This window comes from Lagenorhynchus albirostris, chromosome 8 (assembly GCF_949774975.1).
Source record: "Lagenorhynchus albirostris chromosome 8, mLagAlb1.1, whole genome shotgun sequence".
In the NCBI taxonomy this organism is placed as follows: Eukaryota; Metazoa; Chordata; class Mammalia; order Artiodactyla; family Delphinidae; genus Lagenorhynchus; species Lagenorhynchus albirostris.
In genome coordinates this window covers 103,081,021-103,098,708 of record NC_083102.1, presented here as the reverse complement: position 1 = coordinate 103,098,708, position 17,688 = coordinate 103,081,021, and the positions used below count along the sequence as shown (strand labels likewise).

The following is a 17,688-nucleotide window of genomic DNA, read 5'->3' as shown; positions in this document are numbered from 1 at the left end:
GCAGAGGTCATGTGCTACTCACTCTAACAGCCCCCAAAGCATCAAGCAAGTACCCCGTGTTTGGTGAATCAACAAAGCGAGACACATGTTCCTCTTCCTCTGTTTTCTTCTCATAAACTCTCTAAATGGCAGGGGACACAGTAATAGGAAAACCTGGAACACATCTACAAAAATGTTATATCCTACATATCCCGAATGGATACCTATAGATCAGAAGTGGTGGGTCCCTACAGGTTATATTCATAGTTCCTGGGCTTAGGCACTTAGTTTTACCAGGAAGATAGACTATTTCAGTTCTATCCACATTGCCCTTGCTGGTCAATTTATGGACACCATCTAGTTGAAAGGAAAATGGAGAAGAAATTATGTAGCCGACTATCAAGCAAGAAAAATATGAATTAATAATGAATTCAAATAAAGCAAGGTTCTTAATAAAAACATATCCACGTATCAATGAAAGGGGAATTTCAGACAGGTCAATATAAATCAACCTAGAATTTACATATAGAAGTCTTTACCTCCTACAAGGAAATGTGAACCTCGGTCAGACAAATCTCTGTTGCTTACGCATTTATATGTAAATTCTAAAGAAAGTAAGTTGCGGGTGTACAAATGAGCTCTTTTATGCTGACAGATGGAAGATCAACAGGAGAATCAGAGTCAGGACAGCAGAGGCACAGGGAAAAGTCAGAGGTACGGAGCTCCAGGAAGGGGCCGTCCGTCAGAAGCGCTTGGCATGGGTAGGGAATGATGCACAGCAATAAACTGCGGGGGGGGAAAATAAACAGTAAAACATGAACGCAAACTCTGGCAGAATAAATGTCACCCTTCTCATCATCGTCAAGGCCCTGGGGATTCAGCACTGCATAGAGAGTGAGGTGTCGGCAAATCATCATATTACTAATGTTTCCTCCTCTTCCTTTCTTTTTTAAAAAATTTAATTTATTGGGCTTCCCTGGTGGCGCAGTGGTTGAGAGTCCGCCTGCCGATGCGGGGGACGCGGGTTCGTGCCCCGGTCCGGGAAGATCCCACGTGCGGCGGAGCGGCTGGGCCCGTGGGCCACGGCCGCTGAGCCTGCGCGTCCGGAGCCTGTGCTCCGCAGCGGGAGAGGCCACAACAGTGAGAGGCCCGCATACCACAAAAAAAAAAAAAAAAAATTTAATTTATTGTTTTTAATTGAAGTATAGTTGATTTACAATGCTGTGTCAGTTTCAGGTGTACAGCAAAGTGGTTGAGATATATATACGTGTGTGTGTGTGTGTGTGTGTGTGTGTGTGTATATATATATATATATATATATATATATATATATGTTCTTTTTCAGATTCTTTTCTCTTATAGGTTATTACAAAATACTGAGTGGAGTTCCCTGTACTATACAGTAGGTTCCTGTTGTTTACCTATTTTATATATAGTAGTGTGTATATGTTAATCTCAAACTCCTAATTTATCCCTCCCCGCCCTCCCCTTTGTTTTCTCTGTCTGTGGGTCTGTTTCTGTTTTGTATATAAGTTCATTTGTATCTACCACTTCCTTTCAGTCTTTGACTATGTCAGTTATTCAAAGGGCCTGTTGATCCAACATACACAATTCTGTCCTTGGGAGAGTTATATCATCAGCATCATGGCACTCACTGTTGTCTTGGAGGTTTTCTAATAAAATGATATGGATTTGATACAAAACCTTAAGGTCCTTGCAGGCACAGACAGTGACCAGCTGGTAGGAAAGCTCCTGGAAAGAAGTCTAAGTTGCTTTCAGAGCTCTAGGGAAAAAACAGATAACATTGCTTCCCAATGCCCTCAGCAGCAGATCAATCAATCCAGCCTCGACAATGTGGATACTAAGCAGGGCTCAAGCATAAACTCAGAAAATACTGACTGACTTACTGAGTTGGAGACAGGCATCAACTGCATATGCATGTTGACCATTGTTTTCAAGGAGCAAACCTCTCCTGGGTTTTGCTCTTTTCCGCAGTGAGAGACGGACCCTCTGATGAAGGGCCATCGATTGCCTGGAGTAGCTTGAGGCCCTGAAGGCCTCGAGGGTTAGGGATTAAAACAGAGGACAGCCACGCCTAAATGCATAGAAATTTATTTATCTCATAAAAATCCTTACGACAACAGGTTAGAAGACTATTGTCGGTAAAGAAATGATGGGTTTATAATCCCTATTCACTTTTTAACTAATAAAATAAAATAATGATATTTATTAAGAATCTCAAACCATTCTTGAAAAATCAAGCTGTCCATTCCTTACTTCCAGGAAGAACTGAAATACATGTGAACCCAGAAAGAAGTTCTTATAACTCTTGATGTTAAAAAGTTGGTTCTTACGCCAAACCTGAACTTAGCCTGCAAATTAAAACTCTCAGAGACACAGAAACCTGTTTGATTATTTGTGTCAACTCACAGCTTGAGCAGTGAATTAGGAAAATAAAAGATAATATCGCCATCTGTTTTCTTAACTAAATAATTTTACTCCCTTTCAGCATTCCTATTTATATGTTATTCCTTTGCAGTGGGAGGCTGGTAAATGGTTAGTCACCAGCTCTCTGGAAAAAGTAAAAGGGATAAACAGACAGATAAAGTTTTACTGATACAAAGGATGGGTAGCACAAAATTTACAAGTAATAATAAAATATACAATAGTCTTTGTTGTAAATTCTATATGACCAATTGATTCTCACAGAATCCTTTTATTAATTTTTGTCAAATTATTTTATCTGTAGTCAGCCTATTATTACCATTGACAAACACGTGTCTTTTTGACACAAATGTGGATTGATCACTTTATGTTAAGCAGTTAGATGAACATGAAACCATGAAGACAGATGTTGGAATTTGGCTTCTTTGTCAATCACGTGAATGACCTTGTTGAACTGAATAGTGGTTTTTGGAAAATGGAAGAACCATTCTTCAACTTTGGCGGGATGGGGTAGGGTGGTGCTTTTCACAATGCATTGGCTGTTGATAATATGCTTTTATAATTAATCTGCATTATTAACATTTCCCAATGTTACATCCTACACCTGGGCAATGAGCACACAATAAATCTAGCCCTGATTTGTATAGCCTTTGCCAATGTCCATGGTGTAAACGCTCCTTCCTTGGTTGATTTCCAGACCTCATCAGTCAGTGAATGTGGTGCTGGGAAGAGGTGTGCAGTGGCGTGCTGTTATATGGCACTTTCACTGTTGCATATTATTGAATCATATTGATTCAAAGTACATAACCTCAAGAACACAGAAATAGTAAAATGTAGTAAAATAATTAGAAAGTGGTGAGTTTTTAATATCTGTTACTTCTGTTTTTAACATTATTTAATTGTAAGCTTACATACTTTACTTTTTAATAATGGTTCTACTTAGCAATTGGCTTGCAAAATTCCTAAAATTTCAACAACCTGCTCTCACCAGCTGGTGTGAGCCAGGTCCAGTGCATACCTGCTCCCTGAGTTGTCACTAAGTTCTTCAATTCTCTCTCAAGTCAGGGACATGGTAGCTTGTAAATAAAGGGCTAAAAGGTCATTAGCAAAAGGAAATGTGTTCATAGCATTTTTAAAAATACTGTACATAACTCTATCATGATTCTCATTGCTTTGCTTCTAAGTAGTATTCACTCTTTAGTTCATATCGGGTAGATTTAATGGTTTTCAAGGTACCATAATAACAGGCTAACAATTCAGTCCATTTTCAAAATGTATTCTGAGCAGGGACAGACTCTGCTCCCATAGTCACCGACTTCCTTCCTTTTATGAGACGGGCCATTTGCTCACCACCCAGTTCCTGTTTTGCTGGATACTGTGCCCTTTCCCATGGCAGCAGGAGCAGCTGCGTGGCTGGTTCTCTCGCCACAGAAAGAAAGCGGCGAGTAAACCCAAGGCAAGGCGAGAGTGCTTCCCTGGCCTTGCTCTGAAGTCCACACACCTTAGGGTTGCAAGGGTGCTTCCATGACAAACGAGACTCCCAGAACTGTGTGTGTGTCACAAGCGTCAGGATTAACTACTTTGTTTGGAAAGGGGCCAAGTGTTGGTTCCAGTTGTAAAGTAAGATGTTAGGTGACTTGAAAGACTATTGGTCCCGACATAAGGAGCATCAGTGAAGCTCCTGTCCTGTCCTCTCTAAGCTCTCCGCTCAGGCCAGCTCATGGTCGTGGAACTGAGATCCCGCATGCCACGCGGCACAGCCATTAGTGAGGCTCTCGTCTGGGAGTGTGGGGATCTGATTATGGCCATTTTGCCAGTAAACCACAGAGCTGGGCCCCAAATATTTCTAGATTTTCAGATCTTCTGCTGAGTCACACTGCCTAAAATGCCAATTATTGTTATTATTATTAATTTTATATTGAGGAAATTACTATCTTCTAATTGCGAATGGATAGTTTATTTCTCTCATTTTATTCCCCTAATTTAGAACTTCCTTAAAGTTCTTTAGAATGGGACACTTGTTCACAAATTGAAAACCAATCAGCTAGAAACATCGCAATGGTTGTCACAGTGGTGCTTTAACCTTACATGTCATTTAGAACAGGAGACAATGGCCCTTTTTCCCTCTCTGCCTTTAAAATCCTTTGCCAATTACCTTAGAAAAGTATACCCAAGGGAAGGCTGATTTCCTCAAGCCTGGTGTAGGAAAATGTATAAGAAAACGACAGTCGCTGGACAGTTTAATTTAAAAAATATAAGACAAATTGAGGAGCTCTCTGTGCATTGTGTTTTAAAATCCCCAGGGTCTTGTCATTAAAATAAGTAGCTAATAACTTGTTAACAACTTAATGATAACTAGTACTGCAAATCTTGTAAACAAACAATTCAGTGCAACTAATGGGATAGACTCTACCATCATGATTCACAACGAAGGTTCAACTAAGACTGAAATCAGAGAGTGAGCTGGTTAGAAAGTTATGGGGGGAAATCCACAGGCACAATTATACTGGTTTAGACATGCAGCTGTGTACTTGATTAGATATCTAAAAGTTAATATGAAAGCTTATTAATAAGAAACAAAAAGATTGAAGAGCATAGGCCAAGGAATTACTATTTACTGTTGTTACAATTATGCAACAAAAGCTCAAACACATCACCAAAGCCTCATTCACGGTGACCTTTGTGCCGTGAGGCTGAGACATCACCCAGCCTAACCATTCTTCTCCCACGTGTGCACCAAGCATTCACCACCTCAGACTCCACAGGCTGGGCTGGCCACGGCTGCCAGGGAGAGAGTGACAGCCTGGACCAGGCCAAGGGACCTCAGTCCTGCACCAGGCGATGCAGAGGCCAAGTCCACCCAGCTTCACACTTGCCCTAGCCAACTTTGAAGAGGCTGCATTTTGTCTATCCTAAGCTAAGCTCACCTTGGAAGAGAGAAAATGATGCTTCTTAGAGCAGAAAGTGATTTTAAATGAGATACAGGATTCCAAAGATTGATTGGTTGAACACCCAACTTCACTAACCCTATTCTGTTATCCTCTTGGCTACTAAGATGATCAAGAAACCAAACCCTTTAGTCTCTGGGCTCTAAGTGAGCACCATCTAATGTCAGGAGCATTTCTAGTAGTTCCTTTGGTTTGTCAAAGCAGGAAATGGGAAATGTAGGTGGGGGCCAGGCCTGAACTGAAACTGTCCCCAAAGGAGGGCGGCGCCCTGGTGATTTCTGACTTTCAGGTGTGTGGTCACACTGCTTTGAGTCACTGCCGGCACTCAATCATCCCTCTGCACTTGCTCACGACGCATCTTATGTTCTCCAGACACAGGAAGGAAACCTCAGGCTACAGCCCGTGTGTGGTGAACTGCTGGCTGTTGATGCAGTGTGCATACTCCACGTTTCCCAGCGAACAGAGTTCCTGTACTGACCAGCTACTCCCACAATCTCAGGGAAAGCTGACCCCACCCCAGCTGTCAGGATGCACCTGACTCACGTCCGGGGATTCCATCCTCACCCAGGGACTGGGTCAGCCCCAGACCCAACCCTGGTCCATGAGACACGAGAGGAACTCTGCAGCTGGGCGTTTCTGGGAAAGGTTCCCTTTTCCTATGAAACTATTAGAAAAGATGGTCTCTCTTCCTCCCCGAGACTTCCGGTGCCTGGATGGGATGCAGGGAACAGCCATGGCGCCCGGGGTACCAGCCGGAGGAGGAAGCCAACCCCAAAGATGATCTAGGGAAAGCCTTGATGGCAACTCGAGGCCTCAGATTCAGCACTGAAGTCTGTCCCACCAGGATTCCTAATGAGATAAGAGATTCCCTAACTGTTTGAGTAGGTTTGAGAAGGGAGTTTTGCAACCTGTATTGATTATCTATTGCTACAGATCAAATGACCTCAAAACTTAGAGGCTTCAAAGCATAAGGATTTATCTCATAGTCTGTGTGGGTCTGGAATCTGGGATGGCTCAGCTGTGTGCAGTCAAGGTGTGGCCCAGAGCTGCGGTCTCACCTGCAGGCTCTACTGGGGAAGCTTTGCTTCCAGTGTCACTCAGTGGCCATGGCAGGACTCAGCTCTCATGGTCAGTGGACTGAGGGCTGCTGGCTGGAGACTCCCTCGGTCCTTGCCCCGTGGACTCTCCCTAGAGCAGATCTCAGCCCGGCAGCTGGCTTTCCTCGGGGTGAGCAGGTGAGAGGCTCCAGATGGAACTGAGAAGTGGAGGAACACCTAGAGGACAACAGGAGGGGGGGGTAGCCATGCCAAAGACCAAAGGGCTCCTAGGCTGGAGCAGGGTGAGCACAGAGACCCCCGCCCCTGACTGTGCGAGAGCATGTGGAGACCACATCAATCTGACATCCAGGCTGGGTCCCCCCAGATCTGGCGCAAGGGCTGGCCGTGGAAGGTGGCCTCTTGGAGCTGAGCAGATGCACGAGGGGATGGTCATTCTACCTCTTCCGACTACAAACTGTACATTGGTTCAAAAAGAGCTCAGGAGATGCAGATAGATGTGGCACTGACCTGGAACACAAGTCTCCTCCTGTTTGCTTCTGTTCCAGGTCAACATGGTCTTAATGGCCACGAGTCAAGCGCTGCTAACACTTAAAGCATAAAAATAGGAAAGAGGACTTGTCCTTGGGTCAGGGCTTGGGGCCCACCTGGTGCCCAGGTCAGCTGGCAGAAGGCCGGGGACAGAAAGGAGGGTTGGAAGCCGTAACGGGAACACCAGCAGAGCCACCAGGACGGGAACCAAGATTCTGCAGAGGCAAGGCTCAGGGACAGGGGGATGGCTGGAACAGAAGGTTCTGGAATGGGAGAGATCAATATAGGAGGTGTGGTATGAGGACCTGTTTCATGTCTTCTCTGCCACCTTCTCACATCTGCGTACAAATCCAGTTACTATTAATTCACTGCTACCTAAGTCTTTCCATCTTATCTTTGGCTGTGCTGACTGGTTTTCAAGAAAATGTAGCTTACCTCTTTGTAGTGACCTAAGTGGGACATGACACCTGTGGTACAAATCACAAAGAAGGTGCACAGCCAAAGGTGCCCAGTGGCAGTCTCTGGCATAGTGGGAGGAACGTTCGGGCTGGGGGCAGGCAGAGGCTGAAGGTCAAAGACGCCATAATGTCGATTCCTGCCGGACGCATTCCGCAGTGAGACCAGGGGCCAGTGATGCAGCGCCTTCTGGCTCAGCGTCTCCCCAGCGAGGGTGGAGCGAGAACTCGCCCGGCCTCCAGGGGCTCAGGTCTGATTTCCACCACTAACACATCGTTTCTTAGACAGAGAACACAGGTCTAACTGCGGCTGAACACACGAGGAGACACACAAGAGCTTACGGCTGGCAGACGAAAGTGCCTGCTGAGCTCCCATGGCTACAAACAGATGCAAGTTCGATGGGCATGCAGGTGAGATGCACACGCCCACAAGGGGCGGAAGTCACACCCGGCACTCTACATGCCGACAGTCCATGGCTCCCCAGAGACAAGGGACAGCAGTACCCAGATCTCAACGTGGTGTAAGAAATGAAACAAATGACAACAAAGGAGTCGTTTTCCCTCACTTTTTTAAAGACCTGAATCAAAGCAGGTGAACTGCTTTCTGCCTGGCTGGGCAGGAGATCCTAGTTTTTCCTGCTGTAAAACAATGCCTGGGACGGTCCTGCTAAATAAAAGCTCCAAGCTGGATGCGTTAACCCCCGGGGCACACGTGGTCCGGAGGACAGGGCTAGGGGACAGGAGGGGTCCTGCTATGCCCGGGCCAGGCTCTCCGTGGTCCTAACACTCACGGGGCCCCGCTCTGTTCCCCCTGTACTTCTGTGCTCTCTTCCTGGCGTTCCTGTGGGTTTGTGAGAGGGGATGAGAGGGAAGGAGGGCAGGTGAGTTATGTCCAGGGCAGGGGAAGGTCCTCGGACATGCACGTGGGGAGAGGAAGACATGGAGAGAATTGTCCCGGGACAGGAGAAGGAGACGAGAGCCTCCAGGGAAGAAGGCAGGGAGCCTCCTGTTCTGTCTGAGGCTTGTTCGTTCTCTACGCAGCCCTTTGTTGGAAAGGCTCCCAAGGGCAGGGATGGGATGTATTTCCTCAGCGTTGGAGAGACCCAGGGGGAAGCTCTTCTTCTCCAGGCTGATGCAGGCCTTTAAAAGCTGAGGACCTTCCTGGCGGTCCAGTGGTTAGGACTCTGAGCTTCCACTGCAGGGGGTGCGGGTTCCACCCCCGGTTGGGGAACTAAGATCCCGCATGGCGTGCAGCGCGGCCAAAAAAAAAAAGGCAGCTGCTAAATCTTGTCCTCGGTCTCCCCAGCAGATGCCACACACTGTCCCCCCAAACCCAGGCAGGGGCCTGGGGGAAGCTGGGGTCTGAGGGTTTACATAAGGCCAAGTGTAGGGCAGTCCGTGGGCCTGGCTGTCCCGTCCTGTTAGGCCCCCTGAGCTCCTGGGCTGTGGCCACTCCTCCCTGCCAAGGGCCACCCTCTCCCCTCAGCCCTTCCTCCCTCACGGGCTCTCCAGGGGGGACAATCCACGGTGAGGACCACGGGAGAGGCCACTCAAAGCTCACGGCCTTGGCCTGTGGGGCTTCAAATCCACTCTCTTCAGAAATGACACAGCTCCAGAGCCGTCTAAGCCTCGGTGTCATCTTTCCGACTCATCTGTCTAATCCTCCATTTCTGAATCCCCTACGAATTTCATTTGCATTCGGAAGCATGTCCAACGTCAAGATGATCAAACGGATTTTGAGGATGGAAAAGAAGTCTTTGTGAAAAGAGATCAAATGAATCAGGATTATTTTGCCTAGAGAAAGTTGGTAAGTAATCCAACGATTATCTTCTTTCCCCAGAAGCTGGCAGGGAGCTAGCTGTCATTTCCAAAGAAGACAGAAAAAGATCAAGTGGTTCGATGGTGGAAAAGGACGGACTTCCTAACCAGAGGGCTGCATATCTCATGTGGGCGCCAGCTGTTCCCCGGGCTGAATGCATAGAGACGTTTCACCATCGGGAAAATGCAGTCCTGGATGGTACCTGCTCTATAAGGCAATAGCCCAGCACAGCTCAGGCATCCTGATGGAGGGACGCACGCAGGCTCGATGTCCTGTGTGTGTGTGCGTGTGTGTGTGTGTACAGTGAACTACACAGAGCTAATATCCAACTGGAGGTGGGAATGCTATACATGGTGCTTATTAAAGTCCAAAAGAAATCCCAGGAAACAACGAAGAAAGCCTGATCTCAGACAGGGTGTGACAAGAAACAGAAACAAAATGAGCCTTTAATTGTGGCTGTTGCTAGACTCAAATTAAGCTGTTTCCCCTTCTGGTACCTCAGTCTCCCCTTCTGCGGGAGCTTGGCCACTGGCTGTAGGGTTCAAAGATTCTAGTCCATCAAGTCCCCCCAGCTCTGGAGCACAGCCGCCTTGGCATTCACAGCTGGCCTGAGCGAGCTTAGCAATACAGCCTATACGATCGCATCGCTGCTGTGCTGTGCTGTGCTGAGTGGGCCACCTGTGGGCACTGCAAGGACAGTTCTAATTTGAGGGACATTTATTTGCTCCTAGCTGCTGTCTCCACCCACACGATGCAATTCTGGCTTAAGTCTAACCACAGCATGAATGATTAATGGGTTAAATCATTCTTCACGGGCACCTGCCTGGCATTTGGAGTGCATTCACTGTTAGCTGGACACACTGCGTTGAGCGTTGAGAGAGGAAAGCTGCAGGGAAGAGGCACACACATCCCCAGGCAAGAATGGAAAGTCTGGAAACCCAGCGCCGACACCAGAGACCAGAGAGGTGAGGCGTCGACACAGATGAAACGAGAGGCACGTACGTGTGGGTCTCAGGTCCGAGGCCTCAGAAACAGCGCCTTCCCCAGGAAAGCCGAGAGGCTCTGCCACGTCTGTGTCAGGAGGAGGGTAGGGTGGGGGTGGGGGAAGCACTAACTGGGGGGGGCCCCGAGCAGTGCCTCTGGGAGGCTTCTGTGGCACCTGTCGTCCGACACCTACGTGGAATCAACAGGGATTACTTCAGAAGGTTAAGCCCAGAGGCCCTCTGTCTCCAGCGGAAGGTACGTCACCATCACTCAGCCACACCGAGAGCCTCACAGCTCCAGATGCAGACACACCTGCACTAAGCCCAACCTCACCCGACATCAAATCCAACCTCACCCGTCACCAAATGCAGCCACACCTGGAACCAAATCCAAACACACCCCGCAGCAGATCCCACCTCTCTAAAGTGTTAACATTTTACATACGTGGGGTCCTATCCTTGGGTTAATTTGAATGTACTGCCATTTGTTTCTGAAAGGCACACGTATTTTTAAAGGCTGAAATCATTATTAAGAGGTCCCTAAACAGCTCTGTCAGCTTCAAAGGAACTCTTTTTCTTCACGTTAGTCTTTTTCAGGTTCGCAGGTTTTTTAGCTTATTCTTGTTGCTTACATCTATTATTACCTATTACAGATCCAATAACCCCTAATTTGATCTACCTCTTTAAGCCCATTTATACTATCAACCTCTTCCATTGTTCGCGGTAACGGTTTTTAAACTTTGTTTTGAAAAGGATCCTGGGCTGGAGAAAGGGTGGGGATGTCTACCTCTCAGACCAACCGAGCAGCCCTCTTTGATCTGTTCACATTGGGAACCTAGTTACCATTTTCTATAGAAATGGTTATCTTCTGCTAATAAAGTTTTTGAAAGTTAATGACAATATAACGAATGATAGGAGTTACTAGGATCATAAACTGTGCTCATGATTATTTCTTTAAAAAATACTGTCTTCAAGCTCTAAAGTTTAGAATCTTCTAGTAACTAATAAAGTCTACACTTCATGCCCTTCATCAGACTATTAATAAAAATATTAAGACATCATTTCTTCATCAAGAAATATATCCATTATTCCTTCTCTTGCTTATAGTTCTTTAGACTTGGAAAAATATTAATTTCCTCATGTATACACATCATTTCCTCCCTCAAAGTGCACATAAGGCAAGGTGTCTGAATGAGTGTGGTCTGCTTGGCCCAGGTAAGCACCTGACAAGACAAGGCAACCCCAAGGGCAAGGCAGGTAGAAGAATACCCTCTCTACCGGAAGGCTTCCTTTTGTTTACCAAGAAATTTCGGTCAGGACCCAAATCCAGCCGGCTGCAATACCACTTTAGTGCAAGTTCCAAAAACATTTTCAATTTCTATCTGCAGCTGTCTGAATACACAAAGAAGCTCAGCGTATTTTGTTGTGGTTTGGGCTACTTTTTCAAAATTATTATCTTTTAACCTAAAGCCAAAACTTCGGTTAAAAGTTCTGCTGTAGTGCCATTACTGTACTTTTAACTCATGGGGATTTCTGATGGGGATGGAAGTCTGCTTTGAAATGGCCACCAAGACCGCTGACCTCAAAAAATATTCAAAGTTATTGACGGGAGGAAGGGAGCTTCTGGCCCCCTCCTTAATCCACAAAACAGAAGTCTATGGACCAGAGAGAGACCCACAGCAGTTACTACCATGCATGCCTCCTCTTTGCGCATGTTCCTTACAGAGGGAACTGTCCCTACCATTTTCACTTTAAAATGCCCTTCTCTCTTTTTCTGAGACCCCTGTGAGTACCAGCTGCCCACCCCCAGGCCAGGCTCTCCAAACTCGTTGCACACAGACCTTGGTCCTTCAAGGCTGAATCGGGAGGTCCTTCCAGGGGTTAAAATGTGCTGTCTGGCCTGGAGGTTGGCAGGATTCACCACATCTACACTACCCTAACCATGGATGCGTCTTAGAATTTCAACAAGGACTCTCACTCTGAGTTCTTCATCCACTTATGAAAAGAGTGGGGAGAAAGCTTGGAAGGCAGAATGGGAGTCTCATTATGGGGAAAAAAAAAAAAAAAGAAAACCAGGTTTATTTGAAGGAGCTTCTGATCACATTTCCTTCAAATCAGATAGTTTCTCCTTTGGGAACGATGATGGACTGACATGAAATATTGTCTGTATCTCCTTAGCAAAATCGATTCCCAGTCTGTGAAATGCTAAGACATTAAAATCGAGGTATTGGCCGGGGGAAAATGCTGACCAACAGCAAAGGAGCTCTTATGAAAGGTTTAGGGAGCAACAGTGCGACCACTTCTCCCTGGGCGTCTTTTCCCTTTGGGGGCTGCAGCCATGAGATCAACGGCAAAATGTGAGGCTGCCTGGGGGACTGAACGGCACTCCTGTGATGACTGGAGCACTTGTGTCAGTGGCTTATCTCGGTCCCTACATAAATGAAACAACAAACACTGAATGATTTTAGAATAAAATTGGCCATCCCTGGCTGGTGGACCTAGAGACCCCCATCTCTTCTCTCCCTTGTAACATGAGGGACTAGGTGTCATGGTCGAATACGTCTCTGCTCACAGACACCAGGATTGCACCCTCTTTACTCTGGCTTCTCTTTTTCTCTAAGAATACCATATAGGAAAGCTTTGTAAGTGGAGATCAATTTCAAACAGGGTGCTCAAAAGATGACTGAACTGTTGTCACATGACCTATTGTATAAACGCCCTGCGGTCGAGACGTCTTCCACACCAGCATCCGTGGGCGCCATCCTGGGACTCACCCCCTTCGGTCAGGGAGGCGCCGTCCCCCAGCCACACTCACCAGCTCTCCATCACTCGCACTCTCCCGAGCCTCTTGACCAGCACGCCTTTCCCACCTTCTCAACGCCCGCGCCACCCCCAGAAACTATGCCTGTAGGATGTCCTTGACTCACAGCCGTTCATTTCCAGACTTTCTTTCTTTAGCCTAAATGCTTTCCGAGTTAATGCCATCGCGGAGGAAGCCAGGGCAGGGGTGAGAAGCAGCGCTGAGATGCAGGCCAAGCATCCAGAGGCGCGGGGACGCCATCACTCACCCGTCCTGCCCTTCCTGTCCTCCTCCCTGCCCTCCGTGCGGGGGGGCACCAGCGGGCTGGACGGCGGGGGCTGGGGTGCAGGGGGAGCTGGTGCACGCCTCTTCTTCTTCTGTAAGTCCATCTGTGACCCCAGAGACACCTGCGAAGCACAAGGGAGGACAAACGGTCAGCGTGAGGGTGGCTGTGCACGTGAGGGAGCTGGCCGGCGTGACGGGTACCCCGAGGAGGGCTGGTAGGTTGCCGGTCCCCTTTCTGGGGCTCCTGGGCAGGTGGTGGAGGCATATGGGTGTGAGGGCTTGCTGGTTGCCTGGGAGTGGCCCTGAGGGGGTCCGGGGATGCTCAGAGATGCCCCCCAAGACCCCTAGGTGGCAGGGGGCGGGGGCTCTGCCCCGTATTTCCTAGGGGCTCCAGGCAAATCATAAGACTTGGAAGTCTCTCCTCAGCATACCTATGAGAAAGGGGATCCTGAGCTCTCACTTAAATGCAAAGAAGAACTATTCCTTCTGGAAGCTTTACCAAGGGCCCCTGCAGAGGAAGGACAAAGGGCATCTCTGGCCTTACCCTTGGCCTTTCTCTCGCTCTCCTGCCCCTTCAGCCAGGGTAGCAACTGTCCACAGGCCGACCGCCCCGCACCCAGAACCGCAATGGATTTGCCAGCCCACGGGACGCAGGCATATGGGACACCACGCTCCCACCCAGCACGGAAACCCAGCTCCTCTGGGAGACTCAACAGTGACAGATGCACAGCTTCTAACGGCGGCTTGTTAGGATCGAGCAGGTCTCACTGTTGAAGGGGAAATCCGTTCTGTCTGCAAGGCTGGATTCACTGATTCCAGGTCTCTGTTCCCGAAAGAGCGCAAACTGTTCCTCTCCTCTGCACTACAGACGAAGCTTTCCTGCCTCCACCCTCCGATGGGACTGCATGGAAAGAGCACTGCGCCACCTGCAGAGGATGTGCAAGGGCCGGCAAGATGCCTGCGCTTGGTTCCTGCCCTGGGGGGCTTACAGCAGCCTCGGACCTCCAAGCCCAAGGAGGCCCTGGTCCTTCAAACGCTCGTCCTGGGAGGGGTGCTGCCAACACCACCTGCTGGGCCTCGAGTCCTTCTCTTGGAGCTCCTTGGTTTATCAGCTCAGGTTCACAGTGGATGGAGAGCGTGTCTCCTCCTCCCAAGGAGGGGAACCTCCTCTGCTGGGCTGGACCTGGTGGGGGTGTGTGTGTGTGTGTGTGTGTGTGTGTGTGTGTGTGTGTGTGTGTGTGTGTGTGTGTGTGTGTGTGTGTAAAAGGTCTTTTACAACTTCATCAGTAATACATATCTATTGCAATTTTTTTTTTTATTATAAAAGGAAGAAAAAAATCCCTTAATTGACACTCGGTTAACTCCTAACAATTGGCATACACTTTTTCTGGTCTTTCTGTTTCCTTTTAAAAGTCATATTTTTTCTATCCTTCTACCACAATACATTATAACCACCTCCTATACCTTTAAAATTCCATGTTTTATGAAAAACATGGACAAGAAAAGGCAAACAGTTCCACAAGGCTTAGAGTCAAACCCACAGCTCCTAGCCCACTCCAACAGCAGCCACTTCAAACTACTTTTCATCCAGCATTTACTCCGTTTTTCTACATAAAGAGCTTATTCTGCTGTCTCTTGACTTTTCCCCTGTTAGATTTTGGCTTCCTACTCCAGAAGTTCTTTGAGACGCAGGCATGCACACAGACACACGACCCCACACATACTTTTCCTCCCCAGTCTTTGAAAAAAAGTTAGAGCACAATATTCAAATTAACATTCACTATTTAGTTATCCATATAGTTATAATAGATATTATAATTATGAAAACAGAAATTTTCTTCAAGAGCAACTTTCTGCGGCCGAGACATATGTGTATGTTGACTACATTTTCTTCCTAGATGAACTTTCGTTTGCTGTGAACTTGATAACTGATTTGTCTTCTTACTTTTTCTTCTCACTGAGTTTCCTGGAAATTCCTTTGCCCAGATTTTTTATCCTTTGCTTCCTGGGTCCTACGCCTTTTTAAAATTCACTTCTTCATTTTAGGGGTGCACTTTCTACCAGCTTTCTGAGACAAGATGCGTATGGGGTAAAATTCTGAGATCTTGAAAACCTAAAAATGTTTGTGTTCTCGTACACTGAGCAGTCAGCATGGTACCTGTGAGGTCCACACCGGAAAGCTCTCTCAGGATGCTCGGCTCTCACTCCACTGTCTTCCAGCCTGCAACCCTGCAGTGGGGACACCCGCCCCCATCCCAACCCCAGGCTGGCTGGCTGTCTTCCTTCCTTCCACAGGCTTGAGCATCTTCTCACTCCTTGAGCCCTGGACCATCCTGCCATGCCCTGGGTGAGGCTGCTTTCACCCTCTGCTGGGTCATCCACGGACCCCGGCCATCTCTACATCCTGCGATTCTGCAGAATGTTCTAGTACTCCTCCTCAAAGATTTTTTTCTTCCTTCTCTTTTCTCCTTTCTTTCTGGATTCCAATTAGTTGAACGCTGAAAGTTCTAAATCAATTTTTCTTCAATAGTCTTTGTTTTAATTGAAATACAGTTGATTTACAATGTGTTAATTTCTGCCGGACAGCAAAGTGATTCAGTTATATATACATTCTTTTTTATGTTCTTTTTCCATTATGGCTTATCAGAGGATACTGAATATATTTTCCCGTGCTATACAGTAGGACCTTGTTGTTTATCCATCCTATATATACTAGTTTGCATCTGCTAATTCCAAACTCCCAGGCCACCCCTCTCCCTGCCCATCCCCTGGGCAACGACAAGTCTGTTCTCTATGTCTTTGCGTCTGTTTCTGTTTCACAGATGGGTTCATTTGTGTCATATTTGAATATTCTTGACTAATTAACATTTTTCCCTCCTTTCTTAGAAATGCCCTTTATTTCATTATCCAACTCTTCTGGCTTTTAAATTTTCGGTTACTATATTTTTAATTTCCAAGTGCTCTTTCTTGTTACATATATTTTGAAATAGCTTCATGTATGTTTCCTGGATACATTCTCTTCTCTTTTCTCTCTGAGGCTAATTTATATCTTTAAAAATATGTCTTTCTACTCAGCCGTAAAAAAGAATGAAATAATGCCATTTGCAGCAACATGGATGGACCTAGAGATTGTCATACTAAGTGAAGTAAGTTAGAGAAAGACAAATATCATATGATATTGCTTATATGTGGAAATCTAAGAAAATGATACAAATGAACTTATTTACGAAACAGAAATAGACTCACAGACATAGAAAAGAAACTTACAGTTACCAAAGGGGAAAGGTGGTGGGGAGGGATAAAGTAGGAATTTGGGAGTAACGTACACACACTACTATATATAAAATAGATAAACAACAAGGGAACTATACTCAATATTTTGTAATAACTTATATGGGAAAAGAATCTGGAAAAAATATATATAACTGAATCACTTTGCCGTACACCTGAAACTAACACAACATTGTAAATCAACTATAACTCAATACGAAGTGTCTTTATTTCCATTTTCTTTTGTTATACACACTTTTTCTCCAAGTTCCTTTTTTCTCTCTTTGTCCTGGCCTCTTGTCCGTCACATCCTGACCTTGCCTCAGTTTCTGGTGATGCTTGGCCAACTGATCCTAATTAAGTGTGTTTCTGTGGACAGGGTCTGTGGACACTCATGGGATTCCGTGTGGGCACCTGGGAAGAGATCTGGTGAGCTCACTGGGGGACCCCCAAATATCCATATTGGTAGGATCCTCTCTTCCAACCTCCTGCCTGCAGGTGGCAGCTGGCCTTGCAGAGTAGGGTCCAGTGGGAAGGCCTGGGCTCTCATGTAGCGCTGGGCTTCAGGGCTCCCTGACGTCCTAGAGTCAGTCTCTCTCCTTCTTTCTTGTCTGGAGCTCATGGGCAGACCTGCGGCTGCCCATGGCAGGGTGGGGCCTGGAGGCCTTGCTGCTTCCCAGCCAGACAGCCCGTCCTTGGTCAGTAGCTCTCCTGCCCACTGCTGTGCAGAGGATTCGCACCCACTGTCCTGAGCCTCGTGGAGGCCGGGCCTCTTCTGATGGCCTCTCCACCCGGCCTGCACCTCTCAACTTCTTCTGCTCTGCCAGGAATTTAGCACCATCAACTCATTCTAGTTCCAAGTGTCTACTGACAACCGTCCTTGTTCCTTCTCCCCTTCTCTTTGCCGTCGTGGACTAATGCTTTTTATTCATTTTAATGGGGTTTTGAGAGGAGAGAGCTAGACTAGCTCGTTCCATCAGCCACGTTTTCCCATAGCTTTTAAAGGCTGCCCAGTACTGCATGGATTCCTCCAGCCACAGTTCATTCAATTCAGCCCCTCTTTCTTTGGTGGGATATTAAGACTGTGGTTTTGGCTATGACAGATTAAACTTTGTAGA

General features: G+C 46.9%; 1 protein-coding gene across 7 annotated transcripts in view; it reads right to left on the bottom strand.

Annotated features, from left to right (window-relative positions):
• Positions 1–17,688, bottom strand: part of COBL (cordon-bleu WH2 repeat protein) — a 260,231-nt gene that overhangs the window by 50,539 nt on the left and 192,004 nt on the right. For 6 of the 7 annotated variants that reach the window (XM_060157507.1, XM_060157506.1, XM_060157508.1 and 3 more), the window contains 2 exons: positions 13,284–13,422; positions 10,235–10,405 (listed from right to left, as the gene is read on the bottom strand). In XM_060157507.1, coding sequence (XP_060013490.1) covers positions 10,235–10,405; positions 13,284–13,422 — 310 coding nt within the window. The remainder of the gene's footprint in view (positions 1–10,234; positions 10,406–13,283; positions 13,423–17,688) is intronic. The other variant, XM_060157511.1, reaches the window with a different exon arrangement.